The sequence below is a fragment of the Amblyraja radiata genome, chromosome 21 (assembly GCF_010909765.2).
Source record: "Amblyraja radiata isolate CabotCenter1 chromosome 21, sAmbRad1.1.pri, whole genome shotgun sequence".
Classification (NCBI taxonomy): domain Eukaryota; kingdom Metazoa; phylum Chordata; class Chondrichthyes; order Rajiformes; family Rajidae; genus Amblyraja; species Amblyraja radiata.
This window is the reverse complement of record NC_045976.1, coordinates 37079373-37106843: the sequence shown is the minus strand read 5'-3', so window position 1 is coordinate 37106843 and position 27471 is coordinate 37079373. Positions and strand designations below refer to the sequence as shown.

The window sequence follows — 27471 nt, the reverse complement described above, 5'->3', positions numbered from 1 at the left end:
CATATGGATGAGAAGGGAATGGAGGGTTATGGTATGAGTGCAGGCAGGTGGGACTAAGGGAAAAAAGTTGTTCGGCACGGACTTGTAGGGCCGAGATGGCCTGTTTCCGTGCTGTAATTGTTATATGGTTATATGGTTAATATCCTACACCCACTAGGGACAATTTTTACATTTACCAAGCCAATTAACCTACAAACTTGTATGTCTTTGGAATGTGGGAGGAAACCAAAGATCTCGGAGAAAACCCGCGTAGGTCACGGGGAGAACGTGCAAACTCCGTACAGACAGCACCCGTAGCCGGGACCGAACCCGGGTCTCCGGCGCTGCATTCGCTGTAAGGCAGCAACTCTACCTCTCCGCCAGCGTGATCATGCAGGCGGATGTGGTCAGTTTAACTTGGCATCATGTTCAGCACCAACACTGTGGGCCGAATGGCCTGTTCCTGTGCTGTACTTTTCTATGTTCATAATGTCACACCAGTACATTAGTGTATGTTCACTGCCTGACCTTCATGAGAACTATGCCGTAGGTCGGGTGGACAATCAGAATTTTTTTTCCCCAGGATGGAAAAATAAAAATACTAGATGGCATAGCTTGAAGATGAGAGGGACAAAGTTTAAAGGGGATGTGCGGGGCAAGTTTTTTTACACAGAGGGTGGTGAGTGCCTGGAACATGCTGCAAGGGGTGGTGGTTGAAGCAGGTACGTTAGTGGCATTTAAAATAATTTTGGATAGGTACATGAATATGCAGCGAATGGAGGGATATGGATTACATGCAGGTAGATCAGTGATGGTCTTGGCATGACGTTCAGCACAGGCTTTGTGGGCCGAAGGGCCTGTTCCTGTGCTATGTTCTATATCCGTACGAGATGTAGGAATGAAATACACAATCCTTCGAGTCGGCTTTGCTCTCGACAGAATCGCAGCTGATCTCTTACTTTAATTCCACTTTCCAGTCTGATCCATGGATCCTTATGCCCCTGTCCCACTTAGGAAACCTCTGGAGACTTTGCCCCCCACCCAAGGTTTCCGTGCGGTTCTCAGTGGTTCCCGGAGGTTTTTGTCAGTCTCCCCACCCGCTTCCACTACCTGCAACCTCCGGGAACCGCACTGAAAACCTTGGGTGGGGCGCAAAGTCTCCAGAGGTTTCTGTTCAGGTTTCCTAAGTGGGACAGGGGCACAATCCTTCAACATCCTCAGGTCTCTGCGGAAGAGAACTCGAAAAGATTGTCCACCCTCTGGGTGAGATACCACATCCCTATCCCTGCAGCCGGAGAAACCGCCGTGGGTTTAATGTCTCCACTGAGGAGGCCCGGCAAAGATTGCTCATGTTTATATGGTAACCGCTCCATTGCCAGCCCAATTTCCCCAAGACTACATACGTTGATTGTCTCCACTCCATTCAGCTTGGCCCGGATTTTCGGATTCTGGATAATGTCCAGGTTGGTGCCCCAGACCAACATCGGTGTGCTCCCGCTGTGGGAAAAGGAAAGGGAAAGAAGCAGGTTAAAATCTCTCATGAATCACACAGGGTGTCTCCGCAGAGCCAGCAACCACTGCCCATCGCCTTTTGACCTGAGCCACCTTCCAAAACCATAGTTTGGTTGTTAGACACACAAAGCAGGAGTAATGCCCATGTCCCACTTAGGAAACCTGAACGGAAACCTCTGGAGACTTTGCGCCCCACCCACGGTTTCCGTGTGGTTCCCGGAGGTTTTTGTCAGTCTCCACTATCTGCAACCTCCGGTGGGACAGGGGCATAACTCAGCGGGTCAGGCAGCATCTCTGGAGAGAAGGAAGAGGTGGCGTTTCAAATCAAGACCCTTCTTCAGACAGAAACATCGCCTATTCCTTTTCTCCACAGAAGATCTCTGACCCGTTGAGTTACTCCTGCTTTTTGTGTCTAACTTTGGTTTAAGCTGGCGTCAGCAGTTCCTTCCTACACACTCAGTTTAGTTTGGTTTAGTTCAGTTTAGTTTATTGTCACGTGTACCGAGGTACAGTGAAAAGCTTTTTTTGTTGCGTGCTATCCAGTCAGCAGAAAGACAATACATGATTACAATCGAGCCGTCCACAGTATTCACATACAGGATACGTACAGTTTTGGTCTCCTAATCTGAGGAAAGACATTCTTGCCATAGGGGGAGTATAGAGAAGGTTCACCAGACTGATTCCTGGGATGGCAGGATTTTCATATGAAGAAAGACTGGATAGACTCGGCTTGTACTCGCTAGAATTTAGAAGATTGAGGGGGGATCTTATAGAAACTTACAAAATTCTTAAGGGGTTGGACAGGCTAGATGCAAGAAGATTATTCCCGATGTTGGGGAAGTCCAGAACAAGGGGTCACAGTTTAAGGATAAGAGGGAAGTCTTTTAGGATCGAGATGAGAATATCATTTTTTACACAGGGAGTGGTGAATCTGTGGAACTCTCTGCCACAGAAGATAGTTGAGGCCACAGTTCATTGGCTATATTTAAGAGGGAGTTAGATGTGGCCCTTGTGGCTAAAGGGATCAGGGGGTATGGAGAGAAGGCAGGGATAGGATACTGAGTTGGATGATCAGCCATGATCATATTGAATGGCGGTGTAGGCTCGAAGGGCCGAATGGCCTACTCCTGCACCTATTTTCCATGTTTCTATGATAAAGGGAATAACATTGAATGCAAGATGAAGTCCAGCACAGTCCAATTAAAGATAGCCCAGAAGGGTTTCCCTTGAGGCAGATAGTAGCTCAGGACCGCTCTCCAGTCGTTGATAGGATGGTTCAGTTGTCTGATAACAGCTGGGAAGGAACTGTCCCTGAATCTGGAGAGGGAGAGGGGGGGGGGGGGGGGGTTCACGCTTCTGTACACCTTCCCTGATGGGAGCGGGGAGAAAAGGGAGTGACCGGGGGTGAGACTCATCCTTGATTATACGGCCGGCCTTGCCGAGGCAGCGTGAGGAATGTGCATGGAGTCAACGGAAGGGAGGTTGGTTTGTGAGATGGTCTGGTCTGCGTCCACAGTTATCTACAATGGCCAACGGAGAGGGGTCGCAGCCACCCATGTTTACAAGAGTGTACTGCCCCTCCGAGTCCCCGAGAATGATCGTCGCCCTCAGAAACCAAGGACGGTGTGGGGCATCGTGTGGACTCCTTCAGCATCTGCAGTTCCTTCTTGAACATAATCCACGGGATCTCCTGACATGGCAGCAAACCTCGTAATATCGGAGATGGAGAGCACAGTCCGATAGATAGCCGAGGTCTTACATTGAACACGGAGCACGGAACAGTATGGAACAGGAAATGGCCCTTCGGCCCACAATATTTGTGCCAAACTTGACGCTCAAATAACATATAACATATAACAATTACAGCACGGAAACAGGCCATCTCGGCCCTACAAGTCCGCGCCGAACAATTTTTTTCCCCTTAGTCCCACCTGCCTGCACTCATACCATAACCCTCCATTCCCTTCTCATCCATATGCCTATCCAATTTATTCTTAAATGATACCAACGAACCTGCCGCCACCACTTCCACTGGAAGCTCATTCCACACCGCTACCACTCTCTGAGTTCTGATGTTCTGATCTCATTGTTCACAAGCGCATAGAAACATAGAAACATAGAAAATAGGTGCAGGAGTAGGCCGTTCGGCCCTTCGAGCCTGCACCGCCACTCAATATGATCATGGCTGATCATCCAACTCAGTACCCTGTACCTGCCTTCTCTCCATACCCCCTGATCCCTTTAGCCACAAAGGCCACATCTAACTCCCTCTTAAATATAGCCAATAAACTGTGGCCTCAACTACCTTCTGTGGCAGAGAATTCCAGAGATTCACCACTCTCTGTGTAAAAAATGTTTTTCTCATCTCGGTCCTAAAAGATTTCCCCCTTATTCTTAAACTGTGACCCCTTGTTCTGGACTTCCCCAACATCGGGAACAATCTTCCTGCATCTAGCCTGTCCAACCCCTTAAGTATTTTGTAAGTTTCTATAAGATCCCCCCTCAATCTGCCATGATCCATATCCCTCGATTCCCTGTACTTCCAAGTATCTATCTAAACGCCTCTTAAACACCATTATCATATCTGCTTCCGCTGCCCCCTATGGCAATGCGTTCCATTCCCGAACAGCCTCTTTAAAGAACTTGCCCCGCACATCTCCATTAAACTTTTCCCCTCTCGCCTTGCCCTCTAGAGTTGGACGTTTCCATCCTGGGAGAAATGTTCTGACTGTCTACCCTGTCTATGCCTCTATCGATGCCTTATACGTCTGACAGCTGCTAAAGTTATTGGGACACTGAAACATGTGCGGTTGTCACCCAGTCCCTAACACAATGATAATGCCGGAAAGCCAGCAGAAAGTTCCACCTTGTGTGACAGTCTATCAACTCCAGGGAAAGTAACTAGCACACAGGAACTGTTGAAAGCTCGGTGTTCAGAGCCCTGAAGAAGAAGCTGGCCTGACAAGGGACTCGGTGAGATTACACTGGCATTTCAACATAATTACTGCAGGGCTTCAGCTTGAGAAGGCAACGGACAGGTCGAGTGCAGCTAATTTAAGGAATACACGGCAACCTGTCAGAAAGCAAAAATGGCAAGTGCTTCAACGGGGAGAAATGGAGGCGGAGGATGAGGGAAGACGGGCAGGCAAGGGATAGAGGAATGAGCTACGGGAGACAGAAGGTGGTGGAAAATGTGAAAGAAAGAGAGAGGGAGCAAGTGAGTAACAGAGAGAATGAGAGAGAGAAATAGAGAGAATGAGAGAGGGAGAAAGAGAGAGAGAATGAAAGAGAACGAAAGAATGAGAAAGAGAGTAAATGAGGAGAGGGGGGAGAGGGAGAGGGAGAGAGGGAGATGAGAGGAAGAGGGGGAGAGAGGGAGAGGGGTAGGGAGAGGGGGAGGGGGAGAGAGAGTGGGAAGGGGGAGAGGGAGAGGGAGAGAGGGAGAGGGAGAGAAGGGGGAGGGAGAGGGAGAGGAGAGGGAGAGGGAGAGGGAGAGGGAGAGACAGATGGAGAGAGAGATGGAGAGGGAGAGGGAGAGAGAGAGGGAGAGGGAGAGGGAGAGGGAGAGGGAGAGGGAGAGGGAAAGGGAGGGGGAGAGGGAGAGGGAGAGGGAGGGGCAGAGGGAGGGGTAAAGGGAGGGTAAAGGGAGGGGGAGAGGAAGGGGAAGAGGGAGGGGAGAGGGAGTGGGAGAGGGAGGGGGAGAGGAAGGGGGAGAGGGAGAGGGAGAGGGAGAGGGAGAGGGAGAGGGAGAGGGAGAGGGAGAGGGAGAGGGAGAGGGAGAGGGAGAGGGAGAGGGAGAGGGAGAGGGAGAGGGAGAGGGAGAGGGAGAGGGAGAGGGAGAGGGAGGGGGAGGGGGAGAGGGAGGGGGAGAGGGAGGGGGAGAGAGAATGGAAAAAAGTATTGGGAAAGTATATTTTACCACGTTTGCCAAAGAGTTAGAGGAAGTCCAAAAAGGGGGCAACTTGTGGAAAGAGAGAAAGAGAGAAAAAAGAGAAGACAGGGAGCAAAAAAAAGAGAGAAAGAAAAATGGGAATGGGAAAGGAAGGAAAGAATAGAGAAATGTGGGATGTAGGGAAAAAGGATGAGCAATGGGAACATGGGAAGATGGGGATAGATGAGAACAAGGGGATAAGATGAGTGAGAGGATAAGACAGAGGGGGAAACTGAGGGAAATAGATGGAGTGAGGGAGAGAGAGTCAGGGAGAGACAGAGAATGCGAGAGGCAAATAAACAGGGAGAGTGAATGAGAGAGAGAGAGACAGAAATAGAGGAAGTATGAAAGGGGAAGAAGCTAAGTTGAGCAAGGCTAAGTACTGAATAATGTGCTGAAGTTTGTATTACCTCTCTGTCCAGCAGTCATCTCATCATCTATTTTTACAGATGCCCGTGCATTCCAGGCATTTTCTGTTCAATGTTCAGGTGTGAAACGTTTTAAGCAGCTTTTCAATGGAGAGGCAGACTGGTGGGTGACACCTCCACCCCCCCCCACCCCTCCCACCCCCGCCCACCCTCCTGCCCTCCCCCCCCCCCCCCCCCCCCCCCCCCCCCCCTTGCCCCACCCTTACCTGACGATACTCCATTCTGGTTCAATCTTAACGATGGTGGGATCCTCCATGTACTCGAACTGCAGCTCCTTCTCGATCCTTGCCCTGTCCACCCCCACGGTGACGCTGATGTTCCCCGCGCCCTGCGGCGCAGACGTGGAGTTGCAGACTATCGCCCGGGCAATCCGCCTGACAGACACGGGAAGAGCAAAGCAGTAAATCTCTACAAATGCCTTTTTAGAACTTGCCAATTCAACGACTCTTGCCCAGACCCAGGACCAGAGGGACATAGGTTCAAGGTGAAGGGGAAAAGATTTAATAGGAATCTGAGGAGTAACTTTTTCGCACAAAGTGGTGATGGGTGTACGGAACAAGCTGTCAAAGGATGTAGTTGAGGCTGGGATTATCCCAACAGTTAAGGAACAGTTAAGGACAGGTACATGGATAGGTCAAGTTTGGAGGGATATGGACCAAACACGGGCAGGTGGGACTAATGTAGCTGGGACATGTTGGCCGATGTGGGCAAGTTGGGCCGAAGGGCCTGTTTACATGCTGTATCACTCTATGATTCTATGACTCTATGACAATGATACTTCAATGTCAGAGAAGTGGCTCTCAAACTGCACAACTCCTCCCCCTTCTGTCGTGGTGTAGACTGACTCCCACCCCCCCCCCCCCCCCCACCCCCAATCTTTGCACATCCCCAATCCTTTTCACTTGTCACTTTAATTTCATGTTTCACGTATCTTGTGTTTCATGGCTGCTGGAAGATCAATTTCCCTCCTCAGAATAAAAGGATGTTCCTTTAGGAAGATGAGGAAGAATTTATTTAGTCAGAGGGTGGCGAATGTGCGGAATTCATTGCCACAGACGGATGTGAGACCAAGTCAGTGGGTATTTTTAAAACGGAGATTAACAGGTTCTGGATTGGTACGGGTGTCAGGGGTTGTGGGGAGAAGGCAGGAGAATGGGGTTGAGAGGGAAAGGTAAATCAGCCATGATTGAATGGCGGAGTAGACTCGATGGGCCAAATGGTCTCATTCTGCTCCTATGACTTATGAACTTATCCAAACAGGCACAGATTTGGTGTGAAGCATTGGTTTAGTCCGAGTCTCGTTACCCGTGGAACACGCAAGGTTGCTGGCCAAACAGGACAGAGATGTTGCTCCCGGCATCCAGGTTCCTGCCTCTGATGGTGACCATCGTCCCCCCCGACACCGGACCCTTGATGGGCGTCAAATCCGTGAGAGTTGGGAGCTGAAATTAAATTCAATTGAAAATTACAACGCCAGAATCAACAAATGGACGGAGAATATGACTCGTTAGCTGAGGTGCCGAGCCAGAGAGGAGCTACGCAGCAGGCAAACAGACTCTTCAGCCCAAAGTTTCAATTTGAAGAAAGTTGCTGCGTGACTTTGCCGATCTGCCGGTGGAGTAAATCCAGCTTCCCAAGAACGCATGTCTTTCTTCCCGTAGAAATAACGAAGTGCAGATACCTCTGAATGCACAAAAAGATACAAAGTGCTGGAGGAACTCAGCAGGTCAGGCATCATCCCTGGAGAACGTGGATAGGCGACTTTCTTCAAACCCTGCCACATGCATTATCTGAAGAAGGGTCTCGACCTGAAACATCACCTATTCAAGTTCTCCAGAGATGTGGCCCATCTGTGTCTTTATGTCTTTTATCCCATCCCATTGTCAACCATTAGCTGCATACTGCCCTGTAACAGAATTACAGGCACGCTCCGCACTTAACGGCGTGGTTAAATTCCTATTCCTATCCTGATTTCCCCATTGCCACATTCACAAAGCCACTCTAGTGTAAAGAGGTGCAAGTTGAAAACAAATATATTTCTGATCATTTTTTTTTTCAACGTTCAAGAGCTCTCCCGAATTTTAAAAAAATCAAACTCGTGGTCAGTACGTAGAATGTACGTAGCGGCTACGTCGGAGCTCGTGGATGTCTCGAAGCGGCTCGTAACGCTAATGGCGGGTACTCGGGAAACGCGGAAACTGGCGAAGTTTTTTCAGCATGTTGAAAAATGTCCACGAGAGCCCAGAGTACCTACCAGCGGCTATTACCGTAATTCTCCGAGTTGGAAACTCGGGAGAACTCTTGAATTAGCTCGTACATTGGGACAGCCCCTTAAATTGCACAAGAGCCAATTTTGAATTTGGATGTCAGATTTTTTGGTGATTTGTGTGTTCCATAAAGGGTGAATTTCCATTGCCCAAACACTAGGGCTGGCTATATTGGAGATGTAAATCGTCATATTAGAGATGATAAAATGAAAGGATTAAATCTTTCAAGTTTTACAATCCCCTTGTTGATGCCCGGCGTATGAATTAATTCTTGAGAATAGCATCAGTTCTACCACATGCAGTTTTTACACGTTACATATTCCCCTGTGCTGCACTACTTTGCCTTGTGAGTCCGTCATAACATGCCTGCTGGTCAACCTGAGGAGCACCTTCAGCAACAGACTGGTTCCACCAAGATGCAGCACGGAATGCCACTGGAGAACCTTCTTCCCTGTGGCTATCAAACTGTACAACCCCCCCCTCACCCCCCCACCTTCTGTCATGGGGTAGACTGACTCCCCTTGCCCCCCCCCCCCCCCCCCTCCCCAATCTTAGCACATCTCCATTCCTCAACTTGCTACTCGTCCCTTTAATTTCATATTTCACGTATCTTGGTGTTTTATGACTGTCGGCAGAACAATTTCCCTCCTGGGATATCAATAAAGTTATATTGTATCATATCGTATCGTGTAACGCAGGCAACGTGACAGATGGCTGCGGAGGCCATGTCAAAGGATATTTTTAAGGTGAAGATTAACAGATTGTTCATTCGTTCAGGTGTCTGGGTTTAGAGGGAGAAGGCAGGTGAATGGGGTTGTGAGGGAGAGATAGATCAGCCATGATTGAACGGTGGAGTAGACTTGACGGGCTGAATGGCCTAATTCTGTTCCTAGAGCTTATGAACAATGTCTTATCTGCAGAGATTGAGATTCCACACGGTTTCCCACACAACAAGAGAACAGCTCGCTATCACCTGTCCCTCACAGCTGGCTTGGAGGTTATGGAATAGATTTGCAATTGCATTGGCCTGCTAGCTGTGCAACCTCCTCACACCTCTGCACGGAGTTTGTACGTTCTCCCCATGACCTGCGTGAGTTATCTCCGGTCTCCTCCCACACTCCAAAGACGTACAGGTTTGTAGGCTAATTGGCTTGGTATAACTGTAAATTATCCAAATGTGTAGGATAGTGTTAGTGTGCGGGGGGATCGCATGTTGGCGAGGATCCAGTGGGCCGAAGGGCCTGTTTCCACTCTGTATCTCGAAACTAAACTAAACTGTAGTTCTGCTTGTTACTCTAATGGATCTGTTAGACTAACATCAGGTCATAAGGAATATAAATAGAATTAGGCCATTCGGCCCATCATGGCTGATCTATCTCTCTCTCCTAACCCCATTCTCCTGCCTTCTTTCCAGAACCTCTGATGCCCGTAACTAATCAAGAATCTATCTTATCCCGGCCTTAAAAAATATCCACATAACCTTCTGTGGCGATGAATTCCACAGATTCACCACCACGAACGAAAGGCGAAGAAGCACACGATGGGACTCAGGGCAGAGTGGACGTATCTCCAGCCTGTCGGAGGACCATGTTGTACACCCTCTCCCTGCCTCCGTTCCCACTCACCACAAAGCTGTAGCGCTGCGTTGACTTTGCCATGAACTCCTGCTTGCATTCTTCTACGCACACCTCCACGAAGCCAGCGTACTGGCCATGCCGGGCCACGTCCATCTCGCACTCGATCCTTCGAAGATAAAGACCCTGGGTTAAGATTATCGGAGCAAGTCCTTCCCCCCTAAGAACCTGCTCCTTCATGTAATAAAGTCACAACTGACCTGATCATACATAGCCTCCACTTCCCCATCTGCCCATGGCTGCCCGAGCTCTACAAGGCGTTATTCAAAGGCTCTATCTACCTTATTCAAAGGCTCTATCTCCAGCACCTCCCAAGGAAGGGATCCAAATAATCCCATCCCTGTTCCAAAAGGGAGCAAAGGATTGTATAAATTTATAAATTCATAAGTTCTAAGAGCAGAATTAGGCCATTCGGCCCATCAAGTCTACTCTGCCATTTAATCAGGGGCTGATCTATCTTTCCCTCTCAACCCCATTCTCCTGCCTTCTCCCCATAACGTCTGACACCCGCACTAATCAAGAATTTTGGCAATCTCCGCCTTAAAAATATCCATTGACGTGGCCTTCACAGCCGTCTGGTGCAATGAATTGCGCAGATATCACTTATTATCACTTATTATTATTTATTCAAATCATTTGCTATGTCGCTCTTCCAGGGAGATGCTAAATGCATTTTGTTGTCTCTGTACTGTACACTGACAATGACAATTAAAATTGAATCTGAATCTGAATCTGAATTGAATCTGAATCTGATCTGAATCTGAGATTCGCTACCCTCTGACTTAAGAAATTGCTCCTCATCTCCTTTCTGAAGGTACGCCCTTTTATTCTGAGGCTGTGGCCTCTGGTCCTGGACTCTCCCACTAGTGTAAACATCCTCTCAACACCCGCTCTACTATCCAGGCATGACTGCATGTTGACCAGGACACTGTTATAGCCTGCCAGCTCCCTCTTCAATGGGAATGTGTAAACATGGCTTACTGTTCCGCTGGAATGTATCCCTCTTCCAAAGGGATACAATCGACTCCAGCCACGCGGACATAGTTTTCAATCTCCCAAAAATTCAGGCCGAGATTTTCCCCGTAGATCGTAACTCTAGTTCCGCCTTCCCTGGGCCCACGTACTGGTACGATCTGCAAAGAGAGGAGAATATGTATTTATATTAATGAAGCAATGGATGACAAAGCTATTGCCTGGGTGGACATCTCACAGGTCTATGCCACCAATAAATGGACTATTGTCCAGAATGTAAAGTGCGAACTTATTAATGCATTCAAATACAAGCCCACTTGTCCATCTGCATGCCCTTGAAATGTGTGTCTTTGATCAACTAAAACAAAAATTGTTTGGAGTTCTCAGAAGGTCAGGCAGCATCCATGGAGAAAGAAGGACCATGAATATAGCTGTTCAAAAAGGAACTGCAGATGCTGGAATATCGAAGGTACACAAAATTGCTGGGGAAACTCAGCGGGTGCAGCAGCATCTATGGAGCGAAGGAAATAGGCGACGTTTCGGGCCGAAACGTCGCCTATTTCCTTCGCTCCATAGATGCTGCTGCACCCGCTGAGTTTCCCCAGCAATTTTGTGTACCATGAATATAGCTGACTGACGAGCTAGCCCCAGGAGGTGATAGTGCTTTAGATGTCGTTCCTCCAAAGGTTTGTGATCTAAATCTCTGGTTGTTAACATTAGTTTCTCTCTCCCCAGATGCTGGCCGACCTGCTGTGAATTTTCAAGTTTGCTTCCTTTCCGTTTCCAGAAACTAGAGCATTTTTGGGGATCTTTTCCTTACATGGCTTTCAAAGACTGGTACAGTTTTCACCACATTAAAGTCTTTAAAGTTTTTGCTTTTTATATGTATGTATATCTAACTCATTGGTGACCCTAGGACTATCTTTGATCAGACTTTACTAGCTTTATCTTGCACTAAACGTTATTCCCTTAGCATGTGAACACGTACACCGTGAATGACTTGATTGTAATCATGTATTGTCTTTCCACTGACAGCACTAGATTTTCACTGTACCTCGGTACACGTGACAATAAACTAAATTGATTGTGTTTCTATATAATTTAGTTTAGTTGAGAGATACAGCGTGGAAACAGGCCCTTCGGCCCATTGAGTCCGCACCGAAAAGCGATCACAGTAACACTATCTGTAACATACTAGGGACAATTTACACTTACACCAAGCCAATTAACCTACAAACCTGTACGTCTTTGGAGTGTGGGAGCAAACCAAAGATCTCAGAGAAAACCCACGCAGGTCACGGGGAGAACCTGCAAACACTGTACAGACAGCGCCCGTAGTCAAGATCCAACCAGGGTCTCCGGCGCTGTAAGACAGCAGCTCTACCGCTGCGCCACCGTTATATGTGAATAATGTCAGAGTGTGTGGGTCAAAGGACATGCTGCCTGTTTCTTTGGCCCTAAAAAGATGAGACGGAGTTGGAGGCAAGAACATTCAAGAGATGGTGACATCTGAAGTGGTAGAGAAATAAAGGGGAAAAGGGTGGGAGAGAGAGAGTGCAAAGCGTGGAGCGATCGGGAAACACAGGAAGGAGAGATACAGGGAGGGGAAGAAGCAACAACCAGGTTCAGGAATAGCTACTTCCCCACAGCCATCAGGCTATTGAACCTGGCTCGGACAAAACTCTGATTATTAATAACCCATTTTCTGTTATTTGCTCTTTATCAGTTTATTTATTCATGTGTGTATATATTTATATCATGGTATATGGACAAATTTATCTGTTTTGTAGTAAATGCCTACTATGTTCTGTGTGCTGAAGCAAAGCAAGAATTTCATTGTCCTATACAGGGACACATGACAATAAACTCACTTGAACTTGAACTTGAGTGTAAAAGAAAAAAATAGGCATTGATGTGGAAAAAACAAACTGCTGGAGGAATTCAGCAGGTCAGGTAGCATCTGTGGAGTGAAATAGGTAGAGGGCGTATGGGTCAGGAACCTTTTTCAGACTGAGAAGAGAAGAAAACCAAAGGAGGGAGACTGAGAAAAAAGTGACAGGTTCAAGACAGACAGAGACAAAAGGCAGGAGGGAGTTTATGGGGACATGGCAGCCATGATGGAACAAATGGCCTAATTCTGCTCCTATGACTTATTAACTATGAACTAAGAGACTGCAGAGAATACTCAACCAAAAGGAAGCAAGATGAGGGGTAAATTAAAGCACTAATAGCCCCGTCCCATGGTGCGAGTTCATTCCAAGCGCTGTCCCGAGTTTAAAAAAAATCAAACTCGTGGTAAGCACGGAGAATGAACGTAGCGGGTACGTCGGAGCTCTAACGGCAGGTACTCGGGAAGACTCGCTAATTGCGAACTGTGGAATTTGTTAACGGACTGTTAATGTAGAGAGGGGAAGGGGAGGAATGAGGGGGGGGAGGAAGATGTGAGGTGTTTGTAGACGTTATCTCAAATTGGCGAATTCAACATTTATGCCACTTGGTTGTAAGCTAGTCAAGCAAAATATGAGGTGCTGTTCCACCAATTTGCGTGTGGCCTCACTCGAGCAATGGAGGAGGCCCAGGATAGAAAGGTCAGTGTGGGAATGGGAAGGGGAGTTAACTCGTTAATCACTTTAACCTTACTGAACTTTCTAACATGGGCCTCCTCCATTGTCAGCTTGAGCCCATGCGCAAATGTGAACATTGAATTTTAGGCAACTGCTCCAAACATCTCCCTCCCCTTCCCTCTTTCCCCTTGCCCATTAAGCAGTTCCACATTTCTCAACGAGGGATCCCTCTGGGGCTCAGTCATGGTTAGGTTGGCACGCCTCTTGTCTAATCCCAGTGTGGAGATCTGAACGCATAACCCAGACACACACACTCCCGCTATAACACTGAGGGAGAAAAGCCTGGTTGGAAATCCAATCTTTCCTGCTCATTACTTGAGCAGATATCCCATTTGGTTTCTGTTCCAGGTCTCATCGTGAAGACTAGTTTTCCAACAATGCTTCCACGGGAACATGCCTCTCCATGGTTGGAAGTTTTGGTTCCATGGAAACTATTTCAAAGTCAATCAGTACTGTTCGACTTCATGTCCTGACCAACACTCACAATAAGTGACCAACATTCACCTAGAACACTCACTCATTTTCATGCCGCTGTCTATGCATGGACGATCTGCCTACATTACAATGCTGCCTACACTCCCAAGCAACACCATAGTGACTGCTTGGATCTTGGGAGGTTTTACAGTTCAGTTTAGTTTATTGTCAAGAGTAGTGATGTACAATGTTTTATCACTACTTTTAGTCTTAGAGTGATACAGCATGGAAACAGGCCCTTCGGCCCAATTCGCCCACACTGGCCAACATGTCCCAGCTACACTAGTCCCACCTGCCTGCGCTTGGTCAATATCCCTCCAAACCTGTCCTATCCATGTGTGCTAACCAGGCAGCAGAAAGTCAAGACATGATTACGATCAGTCCATTTGCAGTACACAGATACATGATGTGGGAATGACGTTTAGTGCAAGGCAAGGGGTGAGCGAAGAGGTAGATAGTAGTTCAGCACTGCTCTCTGGTTGTGGTAGGGTGGGTATATCGCATAAGCAACTGCATAAGCGTAAGTCCTTCCTTCTTTGTGTTGGTTCTCCTCCAGTATCTCAGTGTATCTATTTTTAATCATAAGCAAGACGGCTCTCCCTACCACTGCTGGCTTCCTGAGACAGACAACAGTCTATAGTATCAGATCGTTCTAAGTGGATCGGTTGTCAAAATTGGACCGCTGCCAATATGGGACTTTGCTGGTGCATTATAGATAAACCATGGAGTGATTTTGTCGGTATTAATGGTAGGGAAAGGAGCTTTCAAGGAACATTCCATGAATAATGCATCTTAGTGCTTCACAGTCCAAACAGCACAGATTTGTAAGGTCTTGAAATTTTTATTTGGTTTAAAGATATACATGTTCGACATAAATAGTCACTCTTATCCAAGGCTAAAATAAAAATCATCCTTTTTGTCTTCTCAATGGTTGGGAGTGTGTTCAACTATCGTTTAGTTCAGTTTAGAGATACAGCGCGGAAACAGGCCCTTCATCCCACCGAGACCGCACCGACCAGCGATCCCCGCACACTAACACTATCCTACACACACTAGGGACAGGTTTACATTGACACCAGGCCAATTAACCTGCAAACCTGTACGTCTTTGGAGTGTGGGAGGAAACCGAAGATCTCGAACCAAACCCACGCAAGTCACGGGGAGAACGTACAAACTCCTTGCAGACAAGGACCCGTAGTCAGGATCGAACCCGGGTCTCTGGCGCTGTAAGGCATCAACTCTACTGCTGCCCCACCCTATCATCCTCTTCTTATGTCCAGTTCTTCTTCAAGTCAGCGGAATCAAACTTTGGAAATCTTCAATATCCATGCTTGGTGGATATCCACGAGTAGTTGTTCTACTCAACAGCCAAAAATCTGTACCTCCCTTTGAACTGGTATTTTGTTGGTTCGCATTCTTGATCAATGGTGTTTTATCATTAATGTTTTATTATTATTAATGTTTAGTGTTTTCTGAGTCATTCGTAACTGTCACTGTATGTCGTGTTGTTACTTGTGGGCGGAGCACCAAGGCAAATTCCTTGTATGTGAATACTTGGCCAATAAACTTATTTACTTACTTACTTGAGTGCATTGCATGTGTAGTAAAGGGTTAATATCCAACTCACAGTAGAAATTTAATTTCCAAAGTGAGTTCAAAACTAACTCGACTGTTGTTACCAAATCCAAGTTCGAAAGCAAAAGTTTAAATTCCTTCCAGCTTATCTAATGAAGAAGGATTGGTTTTAAGGAGCCTAAGGAGGAAGAGAAAAGGGGAAGATGGGAGGCAAAGGGGTGTGACAAAAGAATTCCAGAGATTATTGAGGGAACTCCAGGGTATAAGGTCTTACGAAAATCTTGATTGTGCAGAAAGGCAGGTGAGCAGAGCCTGGAGATCTTATAGCAGAAAGGGATAGCCCTGAAGAGATTTGAAAACAAAGACGGGAATGTTAACTATTAAGGGATTACTTAACCAGAAGATGTTGAGGCAAGATGGCTCAATGTTTGGTGCAAGATAGGACAAGTATAAGAGAGTTTTTGATGGGAGCCATTGGATTTTCTTTACAGTTCTTTTTAGTTTTAGAGTCACAGGGTGGAAACAGGCCCTTTTGGCCCAATGAATACGTGCCGACCAGCGATCATCCCGTACACGACTTTTCCCCAACAAACTAGGAGCAATTTGCAGAAGCCAATGAACCTACAAAACCTGCACGTCTTTGGGATGTGGGAGGAAACCAGAGCACCCTGTGAAAACCCACACTGTCACGGGGAGAACGTACAAACTCCTTACAGACAGCACCCGCAGTCAGGATCGAACCCGTGTCTCTGGTACAGTCAGGCAGCAACTCTACCGCTGCGCCACCATTGGAACATGCAGCAGGGACTTGATTTAAGTTTTCATTCGAAGGAAGAATTTAAGAATTTAAGTAAAATTTAGACAGGTACATGGATAGGGTCTTGGTGAGACCACACCTGGAGTATTGCGTACAGTTTTGGTCTCCTAATCTGAGGAAAGACATTCTTGCCATAGAGGGAGTACAGAGAAGGTTCACCAGACTGATTCCTGGGATGGCAAGACTTTCATATGAAGAAAGACTGGATAGACTCGGCTTGTACTCGCTAGAATTTAGAAGATTGAGGGGGGATCTTATAGAAACTTACAAAATTCTTAAGGGGTTGGACAGGCTAGATGCAGGAAGATTATTCCCGATGTTGGGGAAGTCCAGAACAAGGGGTCACAGTTTAAGTATAAGGAGGAAGTCTTTTAGGACCGAGATGAGAAAATCATTTTTTACACAGAGAATGGTGAATCTGTGGAATTCTCTGCCACAGAATGTAGTTGAGGCCAGTTCATTGGGTATATTTAAGAGGGAGTTAGATGTGGCCCTTGTGGCTAACGGGATCAGGGGGTATGGAGAGAAGGCAGGTACAGGATACTGAGTTGGATGATCAGCCATGATCATATTGAATGGCGGTGCAGGCTCGAAGGGCCGAATGGCCTACTCCTGCACCTATTTTCTATGTTTCTATGATAGGTCAAGTTTAGAGGGTTATGGGCCAAATGCAGACAGGTGGGACTAGTGTAGATGGGACATGTTGGCCGATGTGGGCAAGTTGGGCCGAATGGCCTGTTTCCACACTACATGACTCTAAGTGCTTAGTTCTATGAGTAAATAGTTAACACATGTCCATTGTCTGGTTCTGAACTTCAGGGTTTAAAGTCCTGCCCTAGATTTTTCATGAAGTAAGCAGTCGAAAGCATTTGTTCATTCTTTGCCACTGTGTTTCCCACTGGCTTTCACACCCCCGTCCTGCCCCCTGGATGCTGCACAAGGTTACCTTGGTGATGCGAGGGTTGGTGCATTTGCTGTTGGCACGTGTCGGCTGCAGCCAATTGTCCCCGGAGACGGCGCAGTCCTGGCGGAGGGTGCAACGCCCGTCCCCCTTGCACCAGCCGCACTCAAAGTTGGGGTCAGCCTTCAGGCACAGCCCGCAGCTCTCACGCAACACTCCGCACTTGTACAGGTGCACTGGCGGGGAGGAAGGGCAGGAGTGAGAGAGAGACAGGGGGGGAAAAAATGCAACGCAAAATATATGCGACCACAATGCAATTATGTCAAAACAAAGACCTTCTGACCCTTCTGAATGTTGTAGTCGGCAGTCAATTAACCTGTACGTCTTTGGAGCGTGGGAGGAAACCAAAGATCTCGGATGAAAACCCACGCAGATCATGGGGAGAGCGTACAAACTCCGCACAGACAGCACCCGCAGTCGGGATCGAACCCGGGTCTCCGGCGCTGCATTTTGCTGTAAGGCAGCAAATCTACCGCTGCGCCACCATGACTGCCGACCTTTGAATTCCTTTGCAGTCAATTCAACACCGGGAATGCATCAGCTCAATTCGACACCGTAAGTTTCCAAATATAACCAATCTGAGTAATAACCAAACACGCCGGGTTTTATTTCGCAACGTTGGTCAAGAGTTAAATCTCGCTCAAATCCTGGGCGGTATTTTTCCTGCGCTTCTTCAAGAATGTTCTCACGGGGTACTTTGTGCAAACTGTGAAGGGGGGGGAGGTGGCCTCAATTTAACGCCTGATTCAAAAGATCTCCAAGGGTGCAGCACTCTCTTAGTGCTGCCCAAATAATGTGACTCGAGGGTCTGAAGCAAGACTCGAGCCCCACAACTCTCTGATTCACTGAGGCAGGGGCGTGACACACTGAGCCTCAGTGATGTCAAATCATTCAAATCATTTGCTATGTCGCTCTTCCAGGGAGATGCTAAATGCATTTCGTTGTCTCTGTACTGTACACTGACAATGACAATTGAAATTTAATCTGAATCTGAATCTGAATCTGAGCCAGTTTGATGTGCTGCAGCCAACCCCAGGAGAAATACAAATAATGGCGATTTCTCCCTCCCTTCTCTGCGATCCTGGCCACATGGTTCAAAATACTCTGGGGCAGGGGCGGAAAACCCGAGGGGGGGGACAGAGGGGACACGTCCCCCCCATGTTTTGAGAGGTGGACGACATCCCCGCCAGGTTAACCTGCCTGGGCTTGCGGGAAATATGGCCAGCGCGGAGAAGCAGCGCTGGTATCCCGTCAGTCCAGACAGGGCTGCTGGTTAACCCGGTGAGACAGGCAGCTGAGTTGCATTTAGCGCTGGATTGAGCCTCCGAAGCCTCGCGCGCGTGTGTGCGTGTGCGCAAGCGGGCGCTGCCGCCAGAAAACTGTGTCCCCCGTCCCCTCCATGTTTTGATAGTGAGTTCCGCTCTTACTCTGGGGGACTGCAGGAAGGGCGGGTTGTGTGACTGGGTGAAGCATATTGGAGGCAGGTCACATCACGAGCCCCTCGAAACACGTCCAGCAGAGTCGGTGACTGGGAAACTGGCATGTGATATATCAGCACTCGGAGAAGGGGGCAGATTTTAACGTCTGCCATGAGCTTGTAAAATACTATGTGGTCGCACTTTAGACTTTTACTTTAGACTTCAGAGATACAGCCTGGAAGCAGGCCCTTCGGCCCACAGAGTCCATGCCGACCAGCGATCACCCCGCCCAGTAGAAACTATCCCACACACACACACACACACACTAGGGACAAATTACAATGTGCAGAAGCCAACTAACCTACAAAATCGAAAGTCTTTGGAGCGCGGGAGGAAACCGGAGCACCCGGAGATAACCCTCACGGTCACGGGGAGAACGTACAAACTCCTGGGTCTCTGGCACTGTGAGGCAGTAACTCTACCGTTGTGCCATACCTCCCCACTGGGTGTTGGCCCAGGATCTGCCATGATGCCTCTACAGTTAAGAACCTCCCAGACATGCCCAGCGCAGCATGAACGAGCGTGCGGGCGCTGGCGTTGACTCACCTTGGATGCGTGCTGGGTTGTCGATGCTAAAGTTGCCGTTCCAGACCACGGAGAGGCTCACCGGGAGGTTGTTGATCGCAGTTTCATCGTACGCGTACTGGAACAAGCAACATAGTCAATTGTCAAGGCCTACAGTGTTTGGAATAGCGTCATGAGATAGCGGAAAAGAGTCTTCACAGCTCTAAGGTGGGGGGGGGGAGATTTAACAGGAACCTGGGGGGCAACTTTTGTTTTCCACACAGAGTGGTGGGTGTATGGAACAAGCTGCCAGAGAAGGGACAGTAGTTGAGGCAGGTACTATCACAATGTTTAAAGAGACATTTGGACAAGTACATGGATAGGACAGGGATATGGGCCAAACGCAGGCAGGTGGGACTCGTGCAGATGGGGCACGTTGGTCGGTGTGGACAAATTGGGCCTGTTTCCACACTGTATGGCCCTATGCCACTTCCTTAGAAGGTGTTGGAGACAGAGGCTTTGAAAAAAGTAAAGGTAGGTAAAGTCTTGTAGATCAAGGTAGCCATGGGCAGGTGGGAAAGTGCTGCTGTCCAATCTATTCACTGGCTCACCTCCACCCTGGCATTACTGTCCCAAACATTATATGGATGTTGCCAGGACTCGAGGGTCTGAGCTATACGGAGAGGTTGAGATGGCTGGGACTCTACTCCTTGGAGCGCAGGAGGATGAGGGGTGATCTGATAGAGGTACAGTATATAAAATCATGAGAGGAATACATCGGGTAGATGCACAGAGGCTCTTGCCCAGAATAGGGGAATGGAGGGCCAGAGGACATAGTTTTAAGGTGAAGGGGAAAAGATTTAGTAGGATTCTGAAGGGTAACTTTTCCACACAAAGGGTGGTGGGTGCATGGAACGAGATGCCAGAGGACGTAGCTGAGGCTGGGACTATCCCAACATTTAAGAAACAGTTAGACAGGTACATGGATAGGACAGGTTTGGAGGGATATGGACCAAATGCTGGCAGGTGGGACTAGTGTATCTAGGACATGTTGGCCGGTGTGGACAAGTTGGGCAGAAGGGCCTGTTTCCACACTGTATCACTCTAGGATTTATTGCCCCACAAGGGGTAATAAATCAGTTCCAATACGGCACAATCTAAAGGCAGGTCGAGTCATAGAGTGATACAGTGTGGAAACAGACCCTTCGGCCCAACTTGCCCACACCAACCAACATGTCCCTTCTACACTAGTCCCACATGCCTGAGTTTGGCCCATATCCCTTTCATATCCACGTACCTGTCTAATTGTTTCTTAAACAATAGACAATAGGTGCAGGAAGGGCATTTGGCCCTTCGAGCCAGCACCGCCATTCAATGTGATCATGGCTGATCATCCCCAATCAGTACCCCGTTACTGCCTTCTCCCCATATCCCCTGACTCCGCTATCTTTAAGAGCCCTATATAGCTCTCTCTTGAAAGCATCCAGAGAACCTGCCTCCACCACCCTCTGAGGCAGAGAATTCCACAGACTCGCCACTCTCTGTGAGAAAAAGTGTTTCCTCGTCTCCGTTCTGTGTCTGTGACTCTTTGTCTCTGTGACCTCTTAGATTCCTATTAAAACGTATCCCCTTCACCTTAAAGCTATGGACTCTGGCTCTCGATTCCCCTACTGTGGGCAAGTGACTCTGTGGGTTAACCCGATCTATTCCTCTCACGATTTTGTACACCTCTATGAGATCACCCCTCATCCTCCTGCGCTTCAAGGAATAGAATCCCAGCCTGCTCAACGCCTCCCTGTGGCTCAGGCCCCTCGAGTCCTGGCAACATACTCGTAAGTCTTCTCAGGACCCTTCCCGGCTTGAGAGGCAGCTCGATTTTCTTTCTCACAAAGAGTGCTCTTGCCTCTCAACGAGTCTTAAAGAATCACCTGCAGGAGAATTTGTAAAGTGACACACAGCCCTGGTACAATACGGCATGTGTGTGTAGAATCTGAATCGCACTATTGTGCATATAAATCAGCACTGGGTTGTATTAGGTGTGCTGTGTGTCAGAGACAGCTGGAACTGTAGTAATTAGCAGGCCTTTCAGGTTTAAAAAAATAATAATATCTGCTTTGTTACGCTTGGTATTTGAGCCTTTTCAATCTTCGGTAGAGAACAAAGAAACGGCTTTGAGACGGTAACTGTCCTTTTTTTCATCCAGGATACGTCTGGTCTTATTAACAGCTGGATCATCGAGTGAATTTTGCAGGTCATAGAAGAGAATAGACATTACCTCAAAACTGCAGCAAATTAAAAAAATAAAACCTGCTAGAGGAGCTGAAAGTGCTGGAGCAACTCAGCGGGTCAGGCAGCAGCCCTGGAGAACATGGACAGGTGACCTTTCAGATGGGGGCCCTTTCCTCAGGAACTCAGCGGGTCGAGAAGTATCTGTGGATCATGATGCAGGGTCACGTCCTGCAATGTCAACTATTCCTTGCCCATACCCCTATAGATGCTGCTTGACCCACTGACTTCCTGAGACTGCATGGAAGCATTAGAGACTGATAATACTAAAATCTTAACCAAAACACAAAGTGCTAGAAGGGGCGGCATGGTGGTGCAGCGATAGAATTGCTGCCTCACAGCGCCAGAGACCTGGGTTCCATCCTGACTATGGGTGCTGGAGGTTTAAGAAAGAATTGCAGATGCTGGAAAAATCGAAGGTAGACAAAAATGCTGGAGAAACTCAGCGGGTGAGGCAGCATCTATGGAGAGAAGGAATAGGTGACGTTTCGGATCAAGACCCTTCTTCAGAGTGATGTCGGTGGGGGGGCGGGAAAAGAAAGGAAGAGGCGGAGACAGTAGGTTTGTGGGAGAGCTGGGAAGGGAGAGGGGATGGAGGGAGAAAGCAAGGACTATCTAAAATTGGAGAAGTCAATGTTCATACCACTGGGGTGCAAGTAAATGAACTTGGGAGGAACTCAGCAGGTCAATTTAGTTTAGTTTAGTGAAGTTTAGAGATACTGCGTGGAAATCAGCGCTTCGATCCACCTAGCACACACACCAGGAACAATTTACAGAAGCCACTTAACCTGTAAACATGCAAATCTAATTTGAGGAAGGACATTCTTGCTATTGAGGGGGTGCAGCGTAGGTTTACAAGGTTAATTCCCGGGATGGCAGGAATGTCATATGCTGAGAGAATGGAGCGGCTGGGCTTGTATACTCTGGAGTTTAGAAGGATGAGAGGGCATCTTATTGAAACATATAAGATTATTAAGGGTTTGGATGCACTAGAGGCAGGAAACATGTTCCCGATGTTGGGGGAGTCCAGAACCAGGGGACACAGTTTAAGAATAAGGGGTAAGCCATTTGGAATGGAGACTAGGAAACACTTTTTCTCACACAGAGAGTTGTGAGTTTGTGGAATTGTCTGCCTCAGAGGGTGGTGGACGCCGGTTCTCTGGATATTTTCAAGAGAGAGCTTGATTGGGCTCTTATAGATAGCGGAGTCAGGGGATATGGGGAGAAGGCAGGAATGAGGTACTGATTGGGGATGATCAGCCATGATCACATTGAATGGCCGAATGGCCTACTCCTGCACCTATTGTCTATTGTCTTTGGGATGTGGGAGGAAACCAAAACACCTGGAGAAAACCCGCAAGGTCACAGGGAGGACGTAGAAACTCCGTACAGGCAGCACCCAAAGTCAGGATCGAACTTGGGTCTCAGGCGCTGTGAGGCAGCAACTCTAATGCCATCAGGCAGGATCTGTTGAAGGAATGGACAGGCAACGTTTTGGGTCAAGACCCTTCTTCAGATATGTTGATAACTGGAGCCACTTACTGAAGTATTCTGACACTGGACACTGGTACTGTTGAAACGTAAGGCTGGCACTCGCTGCTCTACTCCCTGGATGTTTAGGATGCACTCATAGCCACGCTGGCCAGACTGGGGCTGCGGAAGGTTCCTGGACTTCAGCGTGATGGGCTTCACCACTCCCACTGGCATCAGTATCTTCTCAGCAGCCAGCAGCTGGGGACAGTCCTGAGGAGAGAGAGCAGGAGAAACCAAAATCAGCAGAGCCGCGGATAGTGAGGAAGGTTGGCACGAGATACATGCACGGAAATCGCTATTAAAACATGGGGGGGACCGGGAGACACAATTTCTTGGCGGCTGCGCGCACATGCGCACTCTCACACACACACGCAAGGCTTCGGAGGCTTCAGCCGTGGGCTCTGTGGGCGGTAATTAGTGATGGGTGCCGGCAGTCGCCGAAAAAAATGGCGTAAGTGGGACAGGCCCTTTAATTTCCCATAGAGTCTTCAGCTCCCACTAGTCGAGATGCAGGTACTTTGCGATAAAAACATTGAAGATTTTTCCTAAGGTGGATTTCCTTCCGAAATGTAGCAAACTATATCTCAAAGATCTTTCTTCATAAGATTTTATAGAAACATTGTTTCATAGCCAAACAAGCGAAGAAAGTGACCTTCAAAAGCATTGGCATTCGGCACATCACTGGAAGGACTGTGTAGGAAGGAACTGCAGAAGCTGTTTTAAACCAAACATTTACATAAAATGCTGGAGTGGCTCAGCGGGACAGGCAGCATCTCTGGAGAGAGCGACGTTTCCGGTCGAGACCCTTCGTCAGACTCATGTCAGGGGCGGAGGGAGATAGATAGATAAGGAAGTGTAAGGTGTGAAATCAGGGAAAAGGGAATGGAGATCAAGGGAAATGTAGAACAGGTCATTGTTAGCTGGGAGAAGGCGACAACAAAGCAAACAGAGATAAAATGTAGTCGGAGAATTTTTGATAAGGAAGTGTGAAGGTGTGAAAACAGGGTGAAAGGGAATGGGCTGTAGAAGGTGAGCAGGCCTGTTATAGCTGCAGACAGCAACACGTAACGGGAATGAGGTGCCATAGAAAAGAACACATCAAAAACTGACCATCTGCGGGCATCTTGTCTGAACTTAGCTCGGGGAGAGTGTGTCAGGGTTAGACACAACTTGAGGTTCATTAACTTGACTAAACCCTTGGCTTTCCGAAAGACGGCACTACTTTGCATATGAAATGGCTTCACACCGAGAGAAAGGAACAAGGGGTCTGAAGAGCCTCAGCGCAAAACTGACAACCTTACACAATGCTGGACTTTATGTTCAAAAGGGAACTGCAGATGCTGGAATATCGAAGGTACACAAAATTGCTGGAGGAACTCAGCGGGTGCAGCAGCATCTATGGAGCGAAGGAAATAGGCGACGTTTCGGGCCGAAACCGTTACAGGTGCGACAAAGGTTCACCTGTATCTCCTCCAACCTCATCTACTGCATCCGCTGCTCTAGATGTCAGCTAATTTACATCGGTGAGACCAAGCGTAGGTTGGGCGACCGTTTCGCCGAACACCTCCGCTCGGTCCGCCTTAACCTACATGACCTCCCGGTGGCTCAGCACTTCAACTCCCCCTCCCATTCCCAATCCGACCTCTCTGTCCTGGGTCTCCTCCATTGCCAGAGTGAGCAACAGCGGAAATTGGAGGAACAGCACCTCATATTCCGTCTGGGGTCCCTGCGCCCCTATGGCATCAACATTGAATTCCCCCAATTTGGCTAGCCTGTGCTGTCCCCTCCCCTTCCTTCACCCTCTAGCTGTCTCCTCCCACCCTCCCATCCGCCCGCCCTCGGGCTCCTCCTCTTCCCCTTTTTCCTTCTTTCTTTCCCCACCCCCCATCAGTCTGAAGAAGGGTTTCGGCCCGAAACGTCGCCTATTTCCTTCGCTCCATAGATGCTGCTGCACCCGCTGAGTTCCTCCAGCAATTTTGTGTACCTACAATGCTGGACTTTATCAGCTTTACATGGCTGTCATTTGAAGTAATTGAAATTTAATGAGACTTTACTCCTTCCAACGGATTTGCACGCAGAGCCCTTCAGAAGGGAAAAGCCAAACTGCAGGTCCATTTCTTTATCTCTCGCTCCCCCCGTATATTTCGTACACAGATCAATGTTCTGGGAAAGGTCACACTATGTAACACATTGCAACTGCCGAGCGTATCTGTGAGTCCATCGGAACTGATCTCAATCCTCTTGTCTGTTTTGTGACTCTCTTTCATTCCGACGTGTTTGGGGGTTTTCTCCTGGCTGATTGTGCGAGAACAAAGGCGGTGGAGGAAATGCTGAGGCCACGGAAGCTCTTTGCAAGGGAGAGCCACGGTGAAGCACGTTATTCCCCTCTCGTCCCCCGCAGCAGCGGCGTTCACAGTCCCCAGGCCGAGGTGAGTCCGCATCAGTCAGCTCCATGGAGATGGGACTGAGCATTGAGAGATGCCGAGGGGAAACAGTTCCCCAATATAGACACAAAAAGCTGGAGTCACTCAGCAGGACAGGCAGCGTCTTTGGAGGAGAGGAATAGGTGACGTTTCGGGTCGAGACCCTTCTTCAGACAAGTCCGCGCCGACCATCAACCACCTGCTCACACTGGTTCCATGTTATCCCACTTCCTCGTCCACTCCCTACACTGTCGGGGGCAATTTGTGAATTTGTGTGTGAATGTGTGAATGTGTGTGAGTGATTGGTGGTGGTCGGAGGGGCCGTAGGCGCAGATTGGCAGCCACGCTTCCGTCAGTCTGCCCCAGGGCAGCTGTGGCTACAGAAGTAGCTTACCACCACCGAGTGTGACTGAGGAGTGAATGAATAATGCGATGTAAAGCGCCTTGAGTATTAGAAAGGCGCTATATAAATCCCATCCATTATTCATTATTATTCATTTACAGATCGGGTTGTCAACTTTCTCACTGCCAAATAAGGGCAAAAAGGTCAAAATAAGGGACAAATTCCCGACAACAATTCGTTGACCGACTCGGCCGTGGCTGGGTGAATGACCGGGTGCTGGACTGCACACAAAGCCCAGCACCTCGTCCAACTCATGAACCGATGATCGGGCGCGAGGTGGTGGTGTCGGCGGTAAGCGAAGGTCCGAAGGTCGGACAGCTGGCCGGTCTGCCGAACCCACGGGGCCACGGGCGAGGTGCTGCTGCTGCTGCACTCCACGCGCTGCACTACGTCGGGACGGGTGAGGCGGGGCCGGATGCGGTGCTCCCACCCTTCAGGCCCCTCGACCCGAGTAGCAGCAGTCAAATACGGGGCAAGGGCGGGTCCCGTATGGGACAAACCAATTTAGCCCAATATACGGGATGTCCCGGCTAATACGGGACAGTTGGCAACCCTGTTTATAGAGAACAATTTACCTGCAAACGCTCACGTCTTTGGGACGTGTGAGCAAACCCACGCGGTCACAGGGTCAATTCTGGACAGAGGAACAAGGACAAGTTCTGGGGCACAAAGTCTGAAAATCCCGACCCGAAACGTGACCTATCCATGTTCTCCAGAGATACTGCCAGCGTTACTCCTGCAATCTGTGTCCTTTCTTGGGTTAATTCTATACATCTTCCTCTACAACCCTAGAAAATATCCTCCTTCCAGGCCCAGTCGATGGAAGATTAATCCTCTCAGTCTCTTAGTTTTCATCTGACCTCCAGTTTTGAAAACTTTTCAAGTTTTCTTTTGACTATATTTATTAAATACATGCATTTGTTCTGGAATTGGTGCTAACACTGTTGCTAATGGACTGGTCTTCTGACAGTGTGCGACCCCTTGAAAATGTGGTGACAACAGGACATCACCTTTAATCTCTTGAGACCTGATGTTGAGTTGGAGGAACAACCCAGGTATAAATTCCCAGCAACAATGAGGAATATATTCTGGCCAAGGATGGAATACTATCCTTGGGATGGAGTCTGAAGAAGGGTCTCAATCCGAAATGTCACCTATGCATATACTCCACACCTGTCTCGCTGAGTTACTCCAGTACTTTGGTTCCTATTGTGCATTAATCAGCATCTGCAGTTCTTTGTTTCCAGTGGATGTGGGGAGGATGTTTCCACTAGTGGGAGAGTCCAGGACTAGAGGCCACAGCCTCAGAATAAAAGGGACGTACCTTTAGAAAGGAAAAAACAAGGAATTTCTTTAGTCAGAGGGTGGTGAATCTGTGGAATTAATTGCCACAGACGGCTGTGGAGGCCGTGTCAATGGATATATTTAAGGCGGAGATTGACAGATTCTTTATTAGTAATGGTGTCAGGGGTTATGGGGAGAAGGCAGGAGAATGGGGTTGAGAAGGAAAGATAGATCACCCATGATTGAATGGCGGAGTGGACATGATGGGCCAAAGGACCTAATTCCACTCCTATAACTTATGAACTTCTGCACATAACAATGGGAGGAACAGGACCTAAGTTACAAGTACATCATGACCAAGCCTCTGCAATTGACCCAATGCCACC

At 48.3% G+C, this 27471-nt stretch overlaps 1 protein-coding gene across 7 annotated transcripts in view; it reads right to left on the bottom strand.

Moving 5' to 3' along the window:
- Positions 1-27471, bottom strand: part of plxna4 (plexin A4) — a 538927-nt gene that overhangs the window by 91792 nt on the left and 419664 nt on the right. For all 7 annotated transcript variants that reach the window (XM_033040097.1, XM_033040102.1, XM_033040100.1 and 4 more), the window contains exons 10-17: positions 22985-23185; positions 19199-19295; positions 17160-17350; positions 10733-10884; positions 9743-9860; positions 7156-7292; positions 6057-6224; positions 1383-1476 (exon numbers count right to left, since the gene is read on the bottom strand). In XM_033040097.1, coding sequence (XP_032895988.1) covers positions 1383-1476; positions 6057-6224; positions 7156-7292; positions 9743-9860; positions 10733-10884; positions 17160-17350; positions 19199-19295; positions 22985-23185 — 1158 coding nt within the window. The remainder of the gene's footprint in view (positions 1-1382; positions 1477-6056; positions 6225-7155; positions 7293-9742; positions 9861-10732; positions 10885-17159; positions 17351-19198; positions 19296-22984; positions 23186-27471) is intronic.